This window comes from Aquila chrysaetos, chromosome 15, assembly GCF_900496995.4.
Source record: "Aquila chrysaetos chrysaetos chromosome 15, bAquChr1.4, whole genome shotgun sequence".
Lineage (NCBI taxonomy): Eukaryota > Metazoa > Chordata > Aves > Accipitriformes > Accipitridae > Aquila > Aquila chrysaetos.
The window spans coordinates 22270973-22292908 of NC_044018.1; the positions used below are offsets into that span (position 1 = coordinate 22270973).

General features: G+C 40.5%; 1 protein-coding gene across 6 annotated transcripts in view; it reads right to left on the reverse strand.

Moving 5' to 3' along the window:
* The window catches only part of ERICH1 (glutamate rich 1), a 100562-nt gene that overhangs the window by 76676 nt on the left and 1950 nt on the right, over positions 1–21936 (reverse strand). For all 6 annotated transcript variants that reach the window (XM_030037043.2, XM_030037038.2, XM_030037040.2 and 3 more), the window contains exon 2: positions 5999–6193. In XM_030037043.2, the coding sequence (XP_029892903.1) occupies positions 5999–6193 (195 nt within the window). The remainder of the gene's footprint in view (positions 1–5998; positions 6194–21936) is intronic.

Genomic DNA, 21936 nt, shown 5'->3' on the forward strand with positions numbered 1-21936 from the left:
GGGGATAACCCCTATTTTGGTTACATTCACTTTCTCATTGAGTATTTTGGTAGAATAGGAGGGGGAAAAAAAAAAATCTGCTTTAGGACAATTAGAATCCAAAGGGAAGGTACATCTTAGCATGCCCTTGAACAGAAATTTTGGCCACAGGCAGGTGGTTGGGTTTGTTAGGGTTTTTTTCAGTCACTTTAAGAAAACAATAAAATTATCTTTTCAAGAGGTAAGAAATAAGTGACTACCCTCTTTCTTTGTGGTTCAGAAGCAGCATGGCACCTCCACATGTTTTCTCCATCCCTAACAGACCTACCATCTTCCTAAAGAAAATAGAAATACCATTCAGAAGATCACTCTGTAGTCACAAAGGACAGAATTTCCCTTCAATCTCTAGTTATTCCAGGCCTCAGTGTAAGCTTTAGTTCCAGAACTATGGGGAGCTTTATGGGACAACCCTTTCTGATACTAAATTAATCTTCCAAAATTAAATGAGAATCAGTCATTAACATGGGTCCTGAGCCTCTATATACTTAAGCATCTCAACTTCAACTTGATCTCAAAAGAGGCATATAAATTCAAATATTTACAGGATATAAAAGTATGATCTTTAAATTTTATGGGCATAAGTCCCTATTATGCTTCAAGATGCAGACATTTAAGGCAATGCTGCCAACTGCATTAGAATAAATATAAGAATGTAGGGGGCGTTAGCTCATGCATATAGGTAATGGTATTTTCACAATTTGAAAATAACTGTAAAAGGCAAGTAGAACATCGTGATGAGTTTTATAGTAAAAGCTGTTATTTAATACTAGAAAATACTTAGACTTTGGGTCAGCTTCTTTTTAAAGAAATCCTCAATTTCTTATTGACACTAAATTAAATTTTTCAGCAGATTTTGTAGGACTGAAATAATCACTTTCAAACTAGGAAGGAGTTTGTATCTACACAAAAAAATCCCTCTCATTTTCCATTGTCCATCTTAGACTACTGCTACTTCAATGATCAGCTGTTTCATTGTTATGCCCATAACCTTTGGTCTACAATAAAAGAAGTTACTTAAAATAGTATATGATAAAAAAATTCAGTCAATACCTTTATGTTTGTCCAAGACCATATATTTTATAGCTCCAAATCTTACAGCCTATCACTAAACATGTCCTTTCAGTGTCCACTACCATAAAATCACAACATTTAAATGACAATTCATGCAAGAGCTCCTTAAATTTAAATGAAACCACAACCAGAGAAGAATGGTTAAGTTACCTGTTGGTTTCACAGATGGACAACTGATTTCTCTCTTTCCTCTGAGTTTATCGCTGCAACCCTCTTCAGAGCTTTTTTTTTTTTTTTAAGTACACATTTGTAGATCATCAAGGCAGAACCCTTTCTGTACTACCATAGCATTTGCTTGCCTCCAACAGAAAACAAGGTCAGCTAGTTTGCTGTTAATTTCAGGAACAGCCTTGTTGCTTGGCTGTGAAAATCATAAATATGGACCTGTTCTTTTTGCTCCATGTTCCCTTTCCCATAGGCTATATTTTATCTGTACTAGCATTCTAGATCAAAAGCTTTAGTTTCATTAACTTGAAGAATGTTGTATTAGGAACCAGGTATAAACAATCAGAGGAGTTATACATCACAAGGTCAACTAAATTCTCCTCCTCACCTCCCACTTCAGTGGGAGTTTAGCCAGGCCCTAATTTATAAGGAATGGTATAGTTTCAGTACAAATGAAGGCATTTTTAGCTTAAGAAATCACTCCATAGTCATGCTTATTTAGTACGTGTTCATTATAGAGCCAATAACTAGCCTGTTACCTATTTTGAAAGGACAATTAGTTCCCAGTGCTATCAAATATCATTTTATAGAATAAGTTTAACGCTTTATCAGCCTTTTGAAAATGTTCCTCTCATTACTGACTACACAAAAGTAGTACTAGAAGTACTGATCTAGAAAAACAAAATGGGTAACAAACAAATGGAACTACCACAAGTTGAGATTACCAGGCAATCTTGTCACAGTAACAGGATGCAATACAGGACAACAGCCACACAATCCTTCAGAACCAAATTCTACCATAGACATGTAAGAAAGCCCTGTAGCCAACCTGTTACTAGCCATCTATATTACAGATTGGGTGGGGGGCTTTTTTTTTTTTTAAATTAAAAAAAAAAAACAAACCAACAAACAACCTCCCCAGTAACACAGATTTCTAGACTAGTATGTGTTGGAAAGGACTTTTGGAGGTCATTAGCCCAAACCCCATTAAAATATGACCCAATTAGATAAGGTTTTCTAGTACACTGTTTAGTTTTCAGTTCCTGCAAGGATGGAGATACCAAAACTCCCTCTGGGCAGCCCATTCCCAATGTTTGATCATCCCCAAGGTGGAATGCCCTCCCCCATCTAGTTGGAATTAGTCTTGCCACTTCTTTGTTGCCCCTTCTGTTGCTGAGCACCTCCAAAAACTGCATGGCTCAGTATTCTCTATACTCCTCCTTCCCATTTGGTAGTTGAAGTAATGAGATTTCCTCTTCACATTCTTTTCTTATGACTGAACAAACTCAATTCTCTCAGTCTCTCCTCATACATAATGCCATCTGGCTCTCTGGCCATTACAGTGCCCTACATTGGACTCAATCTACTTTGTCCCTACCTTTCTTTTACTAAGGACCCCACTGGTCACAGTACTTCCAGTATGGACTCACAAACACTGCTCCAGTGTGGTCTCACAAACGGAACGATCGCTTCCTTCCAACTGCTGGCTATGTTGCTAGTAGAGCACAGTATGTCATCCGCTGTCTTTGTGGCAAGGATGCAACTCCGACTCATGTTCAGCTGGGCATCCACCAGAACACCTAGGTCCTTTTCTGTGGAGCTGCTTCCAGCCAGGCTACCCCCAGCCTGTATTGTTGATTATTCCATGTCAGACACAGGACTCTGCACTCCAGTATTAATCCCCAAAGTACACCACTAGCACATGGCCATCTATTGAACTTTGTACTGCTGATCACCATCCTTTGAGCCTGGCAGTCTATCTGACCATTCACTTACCTAGCTGATACCTCACCTTCTTGGCTATAAGAATACTACAGCAGACTATGTTGAAGGCCCTGCTAAAAAAATTAAAGAACATGCACTGTGCCCTCCCTATCTACAAGCCAGTCACGTCATCATAGAACGCATCTGGGTTGCACAACCTGTCTTTGATAAACCAAGACTTAATGTTCCCAATTCCCTTTTTGTCCTTCACATGCTTGGAAACAGCTTCCAGAAGCTGCATTTACTCTGTAACATGTCCACAGTCTTCCAGACCCTCCTTCTTACCCTTCTTGAAAATGGGTACAATGTTTGCCTTTTCCAGTCACTGAGGAACATCCCAATTGCAATGACTTCTCAAAGAGGACAGAAACCAGCCTCACCATGACATCAGCCAGCAGCTCTGGATGCACACCATCTCGTCGCACTGACATGCAATTGTGCAACTGGCTTAACTACTCCCTAGCTATCATCATCTACTGTGGGTAATGCTTCACTCCCGTAGACTTTATCATTAGGCTCAGTGGCCTGGGAGGTCTAAGGACAAATCTTACCAGCAAAAACAGGCAAAAAAGGCACCAAGTACCTCAGCCTTTTCCTTGTCTTCTATCACTAGGCCCTTGCCCATTGAGTAGTGGGCCTGCATTTTCTTTAGCCTTCCAGTTGCTGTCCCCACCCTTCTTGTTTCTTCCCACGTATCTCATGAGTTTCAACTCCATCTGAGCTTTGGCCTTCCTAACTCCATCCCAGCATACTTGGGCAACATCTCTATGTTTCTCTTGGGTAGATAATGCTTGCTTTCACCTTCTCTGTATTTCCTTTTTGTCTTGTAAGGGCCCAGAGCTCCCTCCTAGGAGCTTAGCTGCCTGCACTTACAGGCAGCTCTCTGATATCACACAGGTGGTGATCCAGATTATTATGAAGAAGGAGCTGCTTATGAAAGACCTCTAAGAAGCCACCTTAGCAGGGGCTCCCCTCACATCACTTAGGGAGCTGAGGCTTTTAAGGAGCTCCCAGCCTAAGGTAGACTGCAGCCATGCCTGTGCCTGGGCACATACCCCAGTCGATGCACACCCTGACTCACAAACTTTACATCCTGGCTTGACCTCAGACCTGCCGTGTCACTATTGACTTGCCTAGTGTCACTGGACTGTTGGCTGAACCTGGTTACGGTTACCTGGAAAAGGAGAGCAGAGCATGTCTGGTACTGTGGGATTGCTTCCACAGTGATGACACAGCTCCTGTGCCTACCTTGTCCCAGCTAGCCTTCCCTCACCCTCCCATTGCTGGTCCCTGACACATCTGAGCTCAGTCAGTGTGGTGGGTTGACCCTGGCTGGATGCTAGGTGCCCACCAAAGCCACTCTATCACTCCCCCTCCTCAACTGGACAGGGGAGAGAAAAGATAACAAAATGCTCGTGGGTCAAGATAAGGACAGTTTAATAAAGCAAAGGTTGCATGCAAGAGCAAAGGAAAACAAAAGATTTTATTCTCTACTTCCCATCAGCAGGCGATGTCTGGCCACTTCCTGGGAAGCAGGGCTTCAGTACACATAGTAGCTGCTCTGGAAGACAAACATAAATAACGAATGCCCCCCCCTTCCATCTCCCTTTACATAGCTTTTATAGCTGAGCTGACATCATATGGTATGGAATATCCATTTGGTCAGTTTGGGTCAGCTGTCCTGGCTACGTCCCCTCCCAAGATCTTGCCCAGCCCCAGCCTGCCAATGAGGGGGGGAAATGTTGGAGAGACAGCCTTGATGCTGTGCCAGCACTGCTCAGCAGCAGCCAAAACATTGGTGTGTTATCAACACCTTTCTAGCTACCAACGCAGAGCACAGCACTATGAAGGCTGCTATGGGGAGAATTAACTCCATCTCAGCCAGACCCAATACAGTCAGGCATCCTGCTACACTTGCCTAGTTTTCTGCATGTCAAAATGAGGCATTCTTGTGCTTTGAGAAGGTTATTCTTGAAGATCAATCAGCTCTCCAAAGATCCTTTGCAATTCAGACCAGTCTTCCATTCAATCGTACCAAGTAGATCCCTGAACAAGACAAACATCTGTTCTTCTGTAGTACAGGGTTCTAATCCTACTACTCATTTTGCTCACTAGTTTTAGGACTTTAGTCTCCTGCCCCAGACCACATCCACAATCAGTTCTTCCTTGTTTGTGAGTAAGAGGTCTAGCTGAGCACGTCCCCTAGAGAAAGCTTTTTATACTCTCAGGAAACATGCCTTTTTATTTCAAGTCAGTTTAACAACCTCTTTCAGTTATGGCAAAATTTGGTTTTAGATGAGCTACAACACAAAGCAATTCACACTTCTTCTGTACTTATGCACAGAGCTTTCACCCACAAGTAATAACACAGCTACCTCATTTTGCAACTGCTTCATCTTTTAGCATAGCATCCACATTTTACAACCTGTTTTAACTTACCTGTCAAAACATTCACGTGCCACTTTCATTGCATAAACACACACAAAATAACGCTCTTTAGCAGGGTACTAACATAGTGCCTGAACTGATATTTGCCTTCTGTTGGGTTTACCTTCCCCATGGGGTTTCTGTTGCAACGTGAGGGCAGGAGGAAGTGCTGGAGCATGTACTCCCACCAATCTCTTGGTGTATCTCTAATAGCTGAGCAGAGTTGTACCAGTGTAAGTCATTTTCTCACTCTTCAACAGACATTACACCAAAGACAGTTATACCGTACACTGAAGTTTCGTATTAGCTATTGCTAAGTGCTGCATTCGTGCATATACACCAAGACTATTTCTTGGCTTTCACAGGACTTACACACTGACCTCAAGTGTTCTACGTATTAAGTACCACTAGCACTTGCATTCAAATTTGCCTGTTGGTATCAATAGATGAAAAAAAATAGGTACTATACTGTTTCAAGTAAAGTAACTATATTTAAAAGCATATTATCAGAAACAGGACTATGCAGTCTCACCTTGAAATGATTCACAGGGTGTATCAGTTGATGCGCTAACATCTGCTGATGAAGTCTGAACATCATCCAAATTCTTTTCTTTGGATTTTGAGCCCAGATTTCTGAGAACCGCCTCCTCTTCTCTACTTGAAGTGTGCACAAGAGAAGATGATGAAGTTTCAGCATAGAGTCGTTTCAGTACTTTCCCTATGAACACTGTGGGGTAAGAAAACTTCTTGAACAACAAGAAATGCAGTGTTTTAAAGGTATTTTAAGACTTAAAAAACCCAACAACTAATTAATACAAGATAGTTTCCCTCATATTCCATGCACGTTTGTCTTCAGTAGTCCCCACCTCTTACAAGTAGAGCTGAAAATAATATATTAAAGTCCTAAACTTGAGTAAGAAAAGCAGCTTTAAAACTCCAGAGTTCAATAGCAAGGTTACATTTAAAGTCTTCTATTTGACTACATTTTGGCAATAAATTAATACAGTACATTTACAGACTAAACACATTTTTTAAAATTTCTTTTAAAACAAGTATCTTCCTACACAAGTGTTATAAGGCTGCTCAAAATGCAGGTCTATTCTGGCACAGAGGCATTGCAATTGAATCACTCATTAAAATCAGCAAGCTACAACTATTTAATCACATAGAAAAACTAAAAGTAGACAGCAGCAGAAACACATGGTAACCCAATTATTTTTACAGAATTAGCAGTATTCTTATACGCCTCTTCCTCTTATGGCCCCTTTCTGACGACACTAGCAATCTGCTACTAGTTACTCAAATGCAAGCATCATTTGATTAAAGAAAAGAAATATATGCAAATAATCTACTCATCAACAAAACTATCATCTTTATATGGATGCATGCATATTTCAATCACTTGAAATTACATATTATATTAAAATATGAAGTAAAACTAAGTAAGTTTTTATCTATTGCAAAACAACATCCCCAGTTTCATGAATTCTACATGGTCAAGCAGGTATTGTGGGACAGGGGGAGGTGGCAAAAGAGAGTTTTGGAGAACAACATGTTATCTTAACTCCAATTTTAAATTTAACATACAGTATATGGACACTATATAAGCAAGCTGGTGCAGATTCTTAATAAAATTCTGCCAAGAGAAAAGGACTTACACTGTTATAAGAAGAATGGCTCCTACTGCAGCTTAACAGAAGATCATACTATCATCACACAACTCTCTTCAATAAATTACTTTCCTTCGCAACTGAAAAAAAATCACCTTAATCAAGCTAGGAAATCCTTGAACCACTAGTCCTTGATAGACAAACTTTATCTCCACAAGTACCTTGGCAATATGCTTCAGTTGTCATGTAAATGACTAACTATGGGGGAAAATGTCCTGCTACACTTTTTTTGAGCTCTTGCTAGTTTATACGTGATCACTTACTCTTTGCTTGTGCCCAGTCTCTTGAATAATCGCTGACCTTATGAAAGGCCTATGACAAGATGTAAGCCTGAAGAGATACTTGTGCAGATAGCTTTGCTTATGAAGCCCAAATTTTAGTTTTTCTACAGTTATCCATCATTCACTGACATGAAAAAATGCATGACAAGCTGCCAGCTATGTCCCCATCAAGTAAGCACAATCCATTTTGCAAGTTATGGGTTAAGACCATCATTCCCAAAAAGACAGACATCAACGAGTTACTGTGTATTTTCTTTTCATAAGGTTCCCTTGCTAGGATATTCTACAGCTAGAAAGACAAAATCCGCAATTACTCTCCTCAGAGGACAACTAGAGAATGTAGACAGAAATAAGCAGTGTAATAAGACAAAGTTAACTGCCCTTTGCAGATCTCTGAATCTAAAGCAAGTTGTCCAAGAAGTTTATCCTGGATCCTTTCCCTGAGTACTGCTGCTAACACTGCAGCATTTTAATGAACTCCAGTAGAACAGTTACTAAATGTCGTGGTTTAATCCCAGTAGGCAGCTCAGCCCCACACAGACACTCACTTACTCCCCGCGACATGGCACGGGAAAGAGAATCAGAAAGGTAGAATTGAGGGTTGAGTTGAGATGAAGGCAGTTTCATAGGTAAAGCAAAAGCTGTGCGCACACAAGCAAAGCAAACCCAGGAATTCATTCACCACTTCCCATGGGCAGGCAGGTGTTCAGCCATCTCCAGGAAAGCAGGGCTCCATCACACATAACAGTGACTTGGGAGGATAAAACGCCATCACTCCAAACATCCCCCTGTTTTCTTCTTCTTCCCCCAGCTTTATAAGCTGAGCATGACACCATATGGTCTGGAACATCCCTTGGGTCAGTCGGGGTCAGCTGTCCCGGCTGTGTCCCCTCCCAACTCCTTGTGCCCCCCCAGCCTCCTCGCTGGTGGGGTGGGCTGAGAAGCAGAAGAGGCCTTGGCTCTGTGTGAGCACTGCTCAGCAATAATGGAAACATCCCTGTGTTATCAACACTTTCCAGCACAAATCCAAAAAAAATAGCACCACAGGAGCTGTTATGAAGAAAATTAACTCCAGCACAGCCAAACCAGTATACAAATTAACATTCAAGCACTTGCACTGAGGAAGCTGTTCTTCCAAAGCAAATTATCATTGAGATACTGATGAATCTATATATGGAAATACATTTTCTCCAAACCTATGAGGAGCTATGTAGCTATCTCCTCAGCAGCTACAGTGGATTTTATGCTCCCCATCTTGAAATCTGATTTCTCTAGTCATCTGTTCAGTTACCCCCACATAAAATGACTTCACCCTTTTTCTTTTTAAAATATAAGGACTATGCTCACATGCACATTAGCATTGCTTCCGAAAGCAATACAAGACAAGTTTTGATACATTCATTCCTTCTCATTCACATGGAGCTCTCCCCATCTCTAATATCTATGCTTGAGAAAGCAAGCTGAAACAATGCCTGCCTTTGGAGGGTGAGAATACTGAGGAAAGTATTCTTTCACAAAATCTCTCTTGCTTAGAAAGAAATATCTATATCAGCAGCAGTAATAGATTTACTTCAGCAAAGATGTGGTTTAGCTGCCAACACCAAAGCAGCATCCAATCTTACAGGCTGGAGTTTTCAGCAGACACAGGAAGAAGCAGCTGTGTGCAGAGTGGGAGAGTTCATTATTGCCTGCAAAGCTTTCACACCTGTGTCAGCGCATCTCAGCCCTGCAAAGGCATCTCTGAAGACAACTAGTAATTCCCAATAACCACGACGGAATGGAAATGAGCAGCAGTGACACCTAGTCATGACAAGGTCCCTGTTTGGAACCTGATATATTTCAAGCCTTCTGAAGACAGCAGGAAGCGATGTATCCCAGCAGTATACCCTCCTTGGGAGAATGAAGAAGGTGGTATCGCTAGAGAGGAGCTGAAAAAAACTCACTGATTTAGTCTGAACTATTTGGAATCCTAAGTATATTGTAGCCTGAAGAAAAAAAAAAATCTGCCTGCAGCCCAAAACTTTTTGAACAAGTTTGTCCTGTGTATCAATGAAAGAGGAAATTAGGCTCTGAGGAATATCTATCCTGCCACACTCAGCAGCTTTACATACTCCAAAGAAGCATTCTGCTTTGCAGTTAAGAGTTTCAGAGCTGAGCTACCAAAACATTTTTCAGATGATAGAAGATGCTCTTTCCTCAGGGTTTTATTGCTGCAATTACCAAAAAAAAAAAAAAAATCCTGTGCTATCCATGAGCATTGGCTTAACCACAGGAGGTTGGTCTTGCCTGATGCTACAGAGCAGTTTTTCTCCCCTATTCAAAACTCACCTTAACCTGATATCTTTGGCACTATGCAGCTTCAGAGATCAGTCCATCTGGTAGGAATAACTACCTCTTAACAAGATATTAGCAATAAAAAAAATTCAAGGAAGAATACCTACTACCAGAGACATATCTAACCTATCAGAGTTACAAAATGGAATAAGACTTGCTCTCACCATACCTGTAGCATAGCCAAATACATATGGTTATTTGATGCTGTTGTTTTCCTGTCAACATAAGTGATGGAGGATCTGTACAGATTCATGTGGTCTTTCAAGATACTGATCTGGGAACACTTTTCTACTTTTCGTAACAGACTGATGTTTCTAAACAAGCATATACAATTTTGAGATGTGTTTTTAAAAAGACCGCAAGAAGAGACGAGGGAGACCACAGAAAGATGAGGGATACGCTATTTGGAGTCAGAACCAACAAAATTTGCCACATTTATATACAGCGTTAATGCACAACGTACAAGGGAGTGAATTTATTATATTCTACTGGGTATGTTTTTGAGGACATTCTTGAAAATTGTATTCACATATTACAAAACCTGGCGTTCCAGTCTGGAAAAGAAAGAATAGTTTTAGGGGAATTATCTCTGGAACTGAGCCTGTAATCGAACAGGAAAGAAATGTGAACAGCAGTAAGAAGCCAATTACAAGGGAAAAAAAAGGGAAGCCTTGTTGCACAGACTACTGCAAATATATCTCTCCTCTTAGAATAAAGCAGTCTCTGGAACTAACAGATGAGAAACTGGAAATGAGAGAAGAAAACAGATAAGCTAAGTGGTTTAGTTTTGTGGAATAGATTGAACACACTTCAAGATTCTACAAAGGAAACTTCACAATGTTAGAGCTGGGCATATGGTCAAAAGGAGGTACTGTACAATAATAATATTAACAGAAATACCTGGCCCAAATTGTAAAGGTTTAAAGAGTCTTCGCTCTTCAGCTGTAGGGGAAGACCAGACTACACTGACTGTTAACAAGGTTATAAAGATTAAAGACAGAAATGAAACCTTATGGACTTTTTCTCCCCCCGAGGGGGTGGGAGGGCTCCACACTTAGGGGGATAAGCAAACATTCCTAAAATGGAGATTACTAAGCTGGAGGTGGCTACAGATGAAAACCTGTGTGTTTAATCAATCACAAGAGAGACTGAGCCACTACTGTCATGGAGGTCAGGTACAATGACAATGTGATCCAAGACCCTATTGGGCCAAGTATTTTTTAATCTGAGACGGGAAAATGGAGTACATTAATATATGAATCTAGAGAGATCTCACCAAAAACCTTGTACAGCCTTAAGTCTGCTGTGTACAAACCAGCTGAACTCAAACCTGAGCAGACACAGAGAAGAGTTTTTATAATAACCAACAAGACATAGAACAACAACAAAAAGCTAGGCTGTTTAGCAGAAGCAAACAAATGCCAAAAGAATTTTAAGCAAGTAGTGAGAAGTGTTATATAGCTCAAGGATAAGACTACATTAGACCATGCCACAAAAATATTAGAAACTACTGGTGAATGAGAGCTGCCAATCAACGCACTGAGGAGCATCTAGAAGTATTGCAATATTCTTCTCCTAAACTAACAGGAAAAGACAAAACTAAGTAGTTAGAGAAGTCTCTTATATTAAGCTCTAACTCCTATAAACACTACAGGGCTCACTGCCAACAGGAAGGACTAGAACCAGCTGCACTGAAGACTGCTTTTAATACTATATTCTTCAAAGATCACTCCAGGGTTCCTTACATTTGGTTACTGACATGTAAGCAAACTAAGCCAGAGATCAAATGTCTGTGATCACACTGGATCCTTTTATTTGTTAAAAGGAGGTAGGCAAAATTTATCTAAAACAGGTCTCTGAAATTAAAGCTAGCAAGAAGGAGTCACATCAAATAGCACCAGATAAGTTGACTTTCATCAGGTACACTAATGCTGTACAAGACAGACATTCATAAAGAAAGAGTAAGTTACTAGTCGTAACCACTGCATGGCTGCTGCTTTTTTAAATGGGTAAAAACCACATAACATCTTAATGCAGTAACCAAGGTCCTGAACTTTGCTTACTACTTCAGCAGTACCTAAGGCAGAGTCACATTTAAGGGCAGTACATAAACATGCATATACACAACTCATTTAGAGCATTAGGATGAGATTTTGCTCAGTTTCCTCATAGAAGTCCCACTGACATCAAGTTTTCCACTTAAAGAAGTGCAATTTGGCTTATAGTAGTGGCAAATAACAGTTTAAAAAGCCAACAGTGGAAGATTTTAATCTGTAGAGCCACTGTACTTTCATTCAAACTATAATTATATTTAAAACACATGAACTTTCCTCACAGCATTATTAAGAGCTTATGTCATTTTACAGTGAAGTATGTGGCTTCTGTGTACTTCTATAGCTTCAAAAAAAACCAACTGCGGTGTTGTGTCTGAGATGCAGAGAGCTGTAAACACAAGATGAAGAGAGCAGTTCCTGTATTTCTGCAGTTAAGAGTATTTCAGTTGGAAGGGACCTACAATGATCATCTAGTCCAACTGCCTGAAGTTTTCAGTAGAAAACTTCAATTCTAATAGACCTACAAATGTGAAAAGCTTACATATTCTAGTCTGGTCTTCTGAGTAAGTTTTCTATTTAATTTCAAAAGTGAAACAAATTCACTTTCTAGATGAAAACATGCAACACTAATCAAAACACCCAGCCTGTAATTGAAAGCACTGGATGTTCCTACTGTGCAATGAGCTGAAGCAACACCAGAAGACATCTTTCCAGGAATTCCTCAGTAACAAAGTATTTTCAGAAAAGAGAACAAGTTGCAATAGGTACCAGACTAGTTCCATGGCTAATTCTTGACAACTCGTGTGGAAATAGCGAAGTACAAATACATCAGAAAACTGAAAAAGCACAAGGTCTCTACAGTCTGACATAACAAACAAACCAAAGTATAAGTCCGAGAAACACAGTGCAGAACACATACTGGCTAGTGATACAAATTGTGAACATCGAGGATCTTTCTACCACAATTTTGTGAGAAGAGTAAAAAGCATCCTTCAAATAAATGCATTGTTTGGCATCTACATATTAAATCGACACCACTTTAAGTTTCTTAGGTACATAAGCAGACTACCCACAAACACACACATGCCAACACTGGAATAGCACTGCAGATTTATAAAGGTTCTCCTGGGGTTGACAGCAAGACTTAAAACTCAGTTAAGACTACAGACTGTAACAAAAGCATGCTGAAAAACTAAACAAATAAAGTTCTGAACAACATCGGAAGTGTTCCTGTCCAGCTGAGTGTAGGAGGCCACAATTTCCTCAAAAACATTTCTGTGGAGAATGCTTGCCACATACTTTTGGCTACTTGCCATACATACTGTAAGCACCCCCACCACACTTCTCAACTGGTTGCCTTCTGCCTACTTAAATGCAACTTGGGCAGCAAGAATAAAATAAGCGGCATCAAGAGCGCTGAACACATTAGAACTCTGTGAAGCTTGCAAGTTGCCCTACTTGGTCTCTCTCTCCCCTACAGACAGAAGTTTTCCAAAAAGGGAAGAGTCAGGAATTTCTTCTGAAGCCATCCTATGTGTAAGATGTGTTAACATGCTATTTCTGCTAAAGCAGAAGAAAAGATAGTACAGCAAAACAGAAGAGGATGGAAAGGGGAGACAGAATGATAATCCACATGCAGAACATATGGGCAAGGCTTCATTAAAATGTTCAGTTCATCTGTTAGTGCAGAATTACTCTCTGATATTCAAAAGGATTTAAATCCTTGAAGTCTCTTTTATTGTGTAAGTATCACATCTCCTACGAAGGCCACAGCAGGACAGTTACTTTACAGCACGGTCATAAAAATCACAGAACAGTTAAGGTTGGAAGGGACATCCAGACATCATCTAGTCTAATCCTAATGCTCAGAGTAAAATCAACTAGAGCAGATTGCTTAGGGCCTTGCCTAATTGGGTATAACAACCCCATTGCCTCCATAATCTCCTCTTCCCTAATCGTGGCTGGACAGTCAACTCTTGACTGGAGGTGCTCAAGGGGACCACTTGAAAAAGAGTGGCTCTTGAAAAAGAGATACCTGGATTTCATGAGGACCCAAAGCAACAGGCTATAAAAGCATTTTAATTTTAAGAGACTGCTACATACAGATAATGTTAGCCAGACTGCCATTCTTACCAGTTAGCAGGTGGAAGACTGATGATAACTTCTGGCTTGGAGTTACTATCCATTCCCTTAAACCATTCCCCACAAAGCTTACTTGCCCTTTAACCATACAGCATTGACTTTCATATTTTAGGTCTTCTGGATTCTTTCCAAAGGAGTTGCTCAACTGGCCAAACTGATGAACAAAGGTCATAGAATCATTTAGGTTGGAAAGACCTTTAAGATCGAGTCCAGCCATCAACCATGCCCACTAAACCATGTCCTTAAGTGCCTTGTCAACACGCTTTTTGAATACCTCCAGGGATGGTGACTTGACCACTTCCCTGGGCAGCCTGTTCCAATGCCTGACAACCCTTTCAGTAAAGAAATTTTTCCTAATGTCCAATCTAAATCTCCCCTGGCGCAACCTGAGGCCATTTCCTCTCATCCTATCTCCAGCCACCTGACAGAAGAGACCAGCACCCACCTCACTACAACCCCCTTTCAGGTAGTTGTAGAGAGCGATAAGGTCTCCCCTCAGCCTCCTTTTCTCCAGGCTAAACAGCCCCAGTTCCCTCAGCCGCTCTTCATAAGACTTGTGCTCCAGGCCCCTCACCAGCTTCGTTGCCCTTCTCTGGACACGCTCCAGCCCCTCAATGTCTTCCTTGTAGTGAGGGGCCCAAAACTGAACACAGGACTCGAGGTGCGGCCTCACCAGTGCGGACTACAGGGGAACAATCACCTCCCTGCTCCTGCTGGCCACACTATTTCTAATACAAGCCAGGATGCCATTGGCCGCCTCGGGCACCTGGGCACGCCACTGCCTCATATTCAGCCAGTTGTTGACCAATACACCCAGGTCATTTTCTGCTGGGCAGCTTTCCAGCCACTCTTCCCCAAGCCTGTAGCACTGCGTGGGGTTGTTATGACCCAAGCGCAGGACCTGGCACTTGGCCTTGTTGAACCTCATACAATTAGCCTCGGCCCATCAGTCCAGCCTGTCCAGGTCTTCACTCTCTATTTGTTTGGCCTAACTTATAGTGATTCTTGGGTCATGGCTCCATAAGTCTCAAAAAGACAAAGACACCTAGTTTATGTTTCAGAAGCTAGGGGCAAAATTCAGTTTGCAGTTATGATGCCTAGTGGCAGACCCATGCAAGGCATCATACTCTGTTTACACATTAGATACCCCTCCAGAGACCTAGTGTATACAAGACACCAATTCTGCCAACTGGCCACTGGGTGTCCAAGATGTACTCAGTACAGATGATACTGCACTGAGTACAAGCCCCAGTTATAGTCAATGGAAATCAATACACAGGACCTCTGAGGATAATGAAATGTATTAATGTTGACCTGAATTTCACAATACAAGAAAAGCCACACACAGGTTGCTCCCAGACAAAAACAAAACACCCAATCACCAACCCCCACAGCCAAAACCCCACAAGCAAAACAAAAAGGACATAGCTTAAAGCTCAAAGACCCCAGAACCATTGCTAGAAATGGCAGAGACCAGAAGCTTGAATTATGTCAAGAGAGCATGCGTGTGCACACGCACACACAAGTTCTAGCCCTGACGGGAATGACTAGCTCTTTAAACATTAACTTCAAAAATCTTTGAGTAGAGATCACTTAGCTGCAGAGAAGATTCCCAGACTTGGGATACCAGTTCAGCAACTACCAACAGATTAAAAATCAAAGAGGAAAGGGAGGAGTTAACTACAACAAAACATTCCATGGCAGCTGAGCAGGGTACCATTTTCCCACTTCCCCTCATTTTTATACAACCTTCCCATTTCCAAAAGTGTTCAAGCTGCACAGAGATAAGAGGAAAGGAAGAAGAATACAACGACGTGCAATTACATCCTGTATAGCCTGACAGTTCAGATCATCATAAGGGTGTATTTTATATTTAAGAAGGGATGCTGTTGTTCAAATCAGGAGGAAGAAAAGGAAAATGTAATTTTCCTGCTACCAGTGAAGTCAGCTTTGCCAAGAGTGACATAATTCCATTCCACCATCAATAGAGTGTGTACAAACCAAAGCAAAGCACTGTAATGGGAATAACAAAATTGATCTTTCCAAAGGGGCGGGGGGGGGGGGGGGGGGGGGGGAAGTGTGAAATATGCCAAATTCTAGCTGTGGTCAAAGTACAGTTTTATGCACATAGGAATGGGAAGCCTCCAATTTTACAGTATTTTGCATTGTGTTCACAACCCACAAGCAGTCCTCATCCTGCAGGTGAGGCTATGGTAACAGGCTCTTACAAGAGTAGCTGAAGGACAAAACAGGATAAAAGTAAGGACTGGAAGATCTGGTGCAGAAAATTCAGGCTGAAGCTGACTATCTCTTTCAAGAGGCACTTGTAGACAAACACAGAAGCTAACATCTTACAAGATCTTATGTTTGATCAAAGAGGATGCCATTCTGCAGATCATCTACAACATCTTCAGTTTTCATACTTCGGACTTAACTGCATCTATCTATAAATTTATAGCCCTTGTTTCCAAACAGCACTGTTATTCTCTGAAATTCTTTCTTGAGGAAGATACCAAGTAATTTTTCAGCTTCAAATTTCAGGGTGGAATTCACTTGCACCTTAAGGCCAGAAAAAGCACTATGCTCTCTTGTCTGAATGACTGGAAGAAGTAATTTTACGCACCTACCCACGCTGAGACCTGACAACTTGTGTCTTGAGTATTTTTAATATATTTCAAACGACTCCGGAGGCCCTTCAAGAAATGGAGGAACTAAATAGTTCACATGAGGTTTTTTCCAGTGCTTAATCACCTTTGGCATAAAATACACACACCATGTTTGCTACTCACATTTGAAAAGCTTGACTTTTTTTTGGCCTTGGTCCCTTTTCCGCCTCTTCTTACTATATTAAGGAATCCTGTATTACATAGTCATTTGTTTCCTGTGAAGATCTCCCTACATGTTAGAAACCTTGATTCTGAAGAAGAGTCTTTTGGTCTGGAAGGCACAGTCTCTCAGCCTCATACACCTTAAACTACCTGCATTCACAAAGAAAGCACTTCTATGAACAAAGGCTGTTCGTCCCATTTCCCCCAGGAGCTATTATCATCTGATATTATCATCAGATGTCAAGGAGGGTGGGTTGCTTGGTTTTGGTTTCTTTGGAACTACAAAACTCTGGAATTAAGACTGACCAGGAACACCATGGTGAAATGCCAATATCAGAAACTGATTATTTTTAACTTGACTAGCTCCTTACACAATCTTTTAGTTCTACTAGCCTCATAAAACTTGATTGACAGCTTAAATGGAAAAATTTGTACAGTTTTTGATATAATGTCTACACATAAGGTAGGAACGGTCCTTTTCCCCACTTTTACAATTGATCTCATTGACACTCCATATAACATAAATCATTTTACTCTTAACTGCTAAAGCTATTATTACACATTTAGGGGGAAAAAAAGAAGAGAACCTACACTTACTGTTTGGGAATCAAATAACAGAAGGATTTACTTGCATTCAAGGTCAGATGAATTCTGTGTGTGAACTACTAGGTATCAGCTGTCTGCATCCCAGTACAGTTGTTAACCAAAAAGTCACGGGGAGCTGCACAAGAAGCTCAGATGCTGCCGTTTTAAATCTAGCATGTAACGCTAACTTCACAATATTGAGGTTCATCTCAAGACCTCTGACATTATTCTCACTGAAACAGCATCTATTAATGTTCCACATCCCATTAGACATTAAAATCAGATGCTAATTGCCTAGATTTTACTCCTGCCTTATTCTTTATTACAGTTCAAGAATGGCATAGTGTAAAAAAACCCTCCAGTTCTGTGCTCTAATACAGTAGCCCATAAAACGTGGCTCCATTCATCTTTTCACCTAGCACTAATTTTTAGAATATATGCAAAATCACTTTGTTATCCAAAACTCACTAATATACCATTCTCCTATCTTTGAGGCAACTTTTGAACAAGAGCAACTTAAGTACATAGCACACATCAGTAGGGTAAAAAGGAAGGAAAGGAAAAGAATATAGTGATTCCATACCCCACATTTATGTATTCACCTAAGTGAGTCACAATGGGAGAGTGATTTACGACTCAAAGATGGACCTGCGTGCATCCAGGCCAACACAGTTCACAGCAATTGCAGATACAAAACAGTAATTTATTTGCTACAAAAAGTGGACATTCTTTTTCTCTTCTTAGCTTAGACGAAACTGATTCAGCTTCACCAAGCACGATCTCTGTGTCACATTGTAGTTTCAAATCAGGAAGATTGGTGTTACATCTGTCAGCAAATTCTGCATGACTGCGTAGTTCAGTAAGAATCCAATAGATCGTGCCATCCTGTCTCAACAAAGGCTTTAGAGATCTCTCAGTAGGCCACCTTAATTGCAGCCGCAAGCTCCTAGATGTCTAATAAACTTGTCTTGACACAGATAAGAAGCTACATAACCACCACAATGAGAACATCAGGATTTTGTTCCAGCTGTTCATAAGAACCCCATCTGCCTCATAGCAACACCTTGTAAGATGTGTACTCCTACTACAGTCCTGGGAAAACAGAGCATCTTCACCATTATTTCAATTTGTGCATGCTATCCATATTTCTAAGCATCTTTACAGTCCTTAACAATACATTTCTCATACTGCACCATTATCTTGATCTTACCTGGCACAATCAAACAGACCTCACTCAAAACATCTAAAGATATCTCACCCACCCTTACTAAAGAAGCTCAACTTTGCTGAATATTATTATTAATAATAATAATTCTGGCTACTCAAAGCTGGACCAACTGTAAACCACAGCTGTAAAAGACACTTTTTCCCCCCTCTCTCTTCTGAGACAAATTTTGGAGGGAAGGGGAAAAAAAAAGAAAAAGGCTGTGCGCTTATAACATCACTGCTCACCAAGACCAGTCCCCTGCCAACACAGGTGTAAATTTTGTAAACTTCAGAAAGTATAAACCTTACTTCAATGTGAAGAACTCTTATCCAGATGTAAACAGGATATGCTTTGAAGTGAACATCAAACTATACCACACATGTGGGCTAAAGTTAAATGTTATGGTAAATGCTGGGGGTAACATGGAAAACAAATAGTACTGTAATGGCCTAAAGCACTGCCATAAGAATAGCTAAAAACAGTAAAAACAAAAACAACAACAAAAAAAAGTCATTCAGAGTTCAGATTACTGAAGAGGAAAAAAACCTGAAAATTTTAAAGAGACAGCTTGCTCCCTCTGCTCATATGAAACTAAAACAAAGCTCAATATACTAGTATTTACAAAACAAACCGTGAAACTGGCAGGGGTAATATCACTGAGCACAGGCAAAAGTTCAGCAAGACTGTGCATAATTTAGGTTTTATTTAAAAGGAATCTTTTTAAGTTCTTGTTATATAAAATATAAATACAATTGAATGGCTACATAGTCTTCTTCAGAGAGTAAATATATTGCCCTTTGCTGTGACTTGAATATTTGACTGTAACATAATATCCAGCAATTTCTGCAACCGTCCCCACATATGCATATAACAGAAATCAATATTATACCAAATATCACATCATTACAAAGTTCTGGAAGTTTCAATGAGAGAGAATTTTCCTTTTCTTTCTAGTCATAAAGGGACTTTTAATTTAAGCCATTAGGCAATGCTTAATAGAAATGCAAACTTCTAGAGAACAGTTTTCAACCTTCTGAACTAAAGACAACTGAAAACATAAGAAACCACATATTGCCTACTGGAAATAACAATCTGTGCTGGTTTTGGCTGGGATAGAGTTAATTTTCTTCATAACAGCTCCTGTGGTGCTGTGTTTTTTGGATTTGTGCTGGAAACAGCGTTGATAACACAGGGATGTTTCCATTATTGCTGAGCAGTGCTCACACAGAGCCAAGGCCTCTTCTGCTTCTCAGCCCACCCCACCAGCGAGGAGGCTGGGGGGGCACAAGGAGTTGGGAGGGGACACAGCCGGGACAGCTGACCCCGACTGACCCAAGGGATGTTCCAGACCATATGGTGTCATGCTCAGCTTATAAAGCTGGGGGAAAAAGAAGAAAACAGGGGGATGTTTGGAGTGATGGCGTTTTATCCTCCCAAGTCACTGTTATGTGTGATGGAGCCCTGCTTTCCTGGAGATGCTGAACACCTGCCTGCCCATGGGAAGTGGTGAATGAATTCCTGGGTTTGCTTTGCTCGCGTGCACAGCTTTTGCATTACCTGTTAAACTGTCTTTATCTGAACCCAGGAGTTTTCTCACTTTTACCCTTCCGATTCTCTCCCCCATCCCACTGGGGAGGGGAGCAAGCAAGCGGCTGCGTGGGGCTGAGCTGCCAGCTGGGGTTAAACCATGACACAAATCTTAACTTTTTATGGATTGCTCTGAGTTAGCAAATATGTTCCAGAAATCTACTGATAACAAGCTCAAAGCTAGTGTTGAGTGAAAGGCATCACACACTGATTGTTTAAAAAGGTAAAATAACCCCAAACCAACACACCAAAATGGTGCACATCACCTCCTCCACTTACCACTTTTAGTAAATAACACAAGTACATATACCTGTTCCTAAAAATATCCTAGTATGTTTAAACAAAGTCCTATCTATCTCGTGGACCATGCTATATCACTGCAAAGTAAATAAAAATAGCTCCAAAGTATAATTTCTGAAAAGAAACCAACCCAAAGCCACCCCCTCCAAAGAACCCACCCCCACAAAACACAGAACCCCAAAGACCACATTATGTCAGGCTCCACATATTCAGCTATCTGTAAGCTCACAGACTTTCTAAATACAAAGCCACTGGATCTTTCATTTCCATGTTGGCCTTTCTCCTTGGCTAGATTTCTCATCCAGGCACAACGTTGAAGTCAGCAACAAAAAAGGCCTAAGATTTCCCCCCCCTGCCCAAAAGGTTTTAATGGCAGAGTCAATTACACTTGCAGTAGTGCAACTTCTACATTTAATCACAAACCCCAGATATCTGTGATTTATTCAACTACAATTCAAATAAAATTTACATCTTGGTGAGCTGTAATAAATCTTTGGTCACTGAAAGCAATACACATTGTTAATTGCTTGGGCATGGCGGGGCAGGAGGAAGATACCTCTCCCAGAGCAAAAGAAAATAGTGTCAGGCATCAGACTCCACTTCTAATTAATACTTCCCTTACTGATAAACATATCTTGATGAAAGAAAAGACATCCACCCTAAAAAAAGTTTTTGTTTTTTTTCCCAGAAAAAGCCTCAAAGTGTTTTCAAAAAAATTATGTTGAGTTTAGAAAACAAAAATAATAATAAAAAACCCCAAGATCTGTAAGAAGCAAGGTTGTTCTTAAACAATTAGAAAAAGGAAAAAAAACCTGATGTGTTAAACTGTTTAATATCTGACTTTTTTTTTTAAACGGCCAACAAACCAACAAAACCCTAAAACCAAGGAACCGCAATCTCATTTCAATCCCTATTACAAATATGAGCTTCCTGCCCCAAGCCCAAGTCATGTGAATCATCAGAAAGACATGAAAATAGCACTCCTTGATGCAATACTCTGACTGTTGAAAACCTTTTGTTACTGTTTTTACTGATGACTATCAATTGGCCCTATCCGATTTCTAGTTTAATCTCTCAAATAGGAAGTCCCCTGTAGTACCGCTAGATCATCCTTTGTCCGGCATACTAACTTCTGTATCACTTATTAGCAGTTAAGGTCAACAATGTATACGACACCTACACTGATATCTTAACTCTATCCTTCAGCAGCAGGAACACCACTAGATAACCCTTTACGATAGTGTTACCTTGGGGCCGGCCAAACTTTCAAGAACGATGACAATAGCTTTAAAGATGCAATTGATGATGTTTAACAGCTATGAATTATGAATTCAGCTGTCCCAGAGAGGATAATAATCCTGTCAGTAATACATATAATGACAACTGCTAGTACCTCTAGCCCTGTTATGAATCATTGATACATGAGCAACTGAAAAACAAAAAGCCCCACAGAACTCAAAAAAAACTTTGCACTTTCTCAGT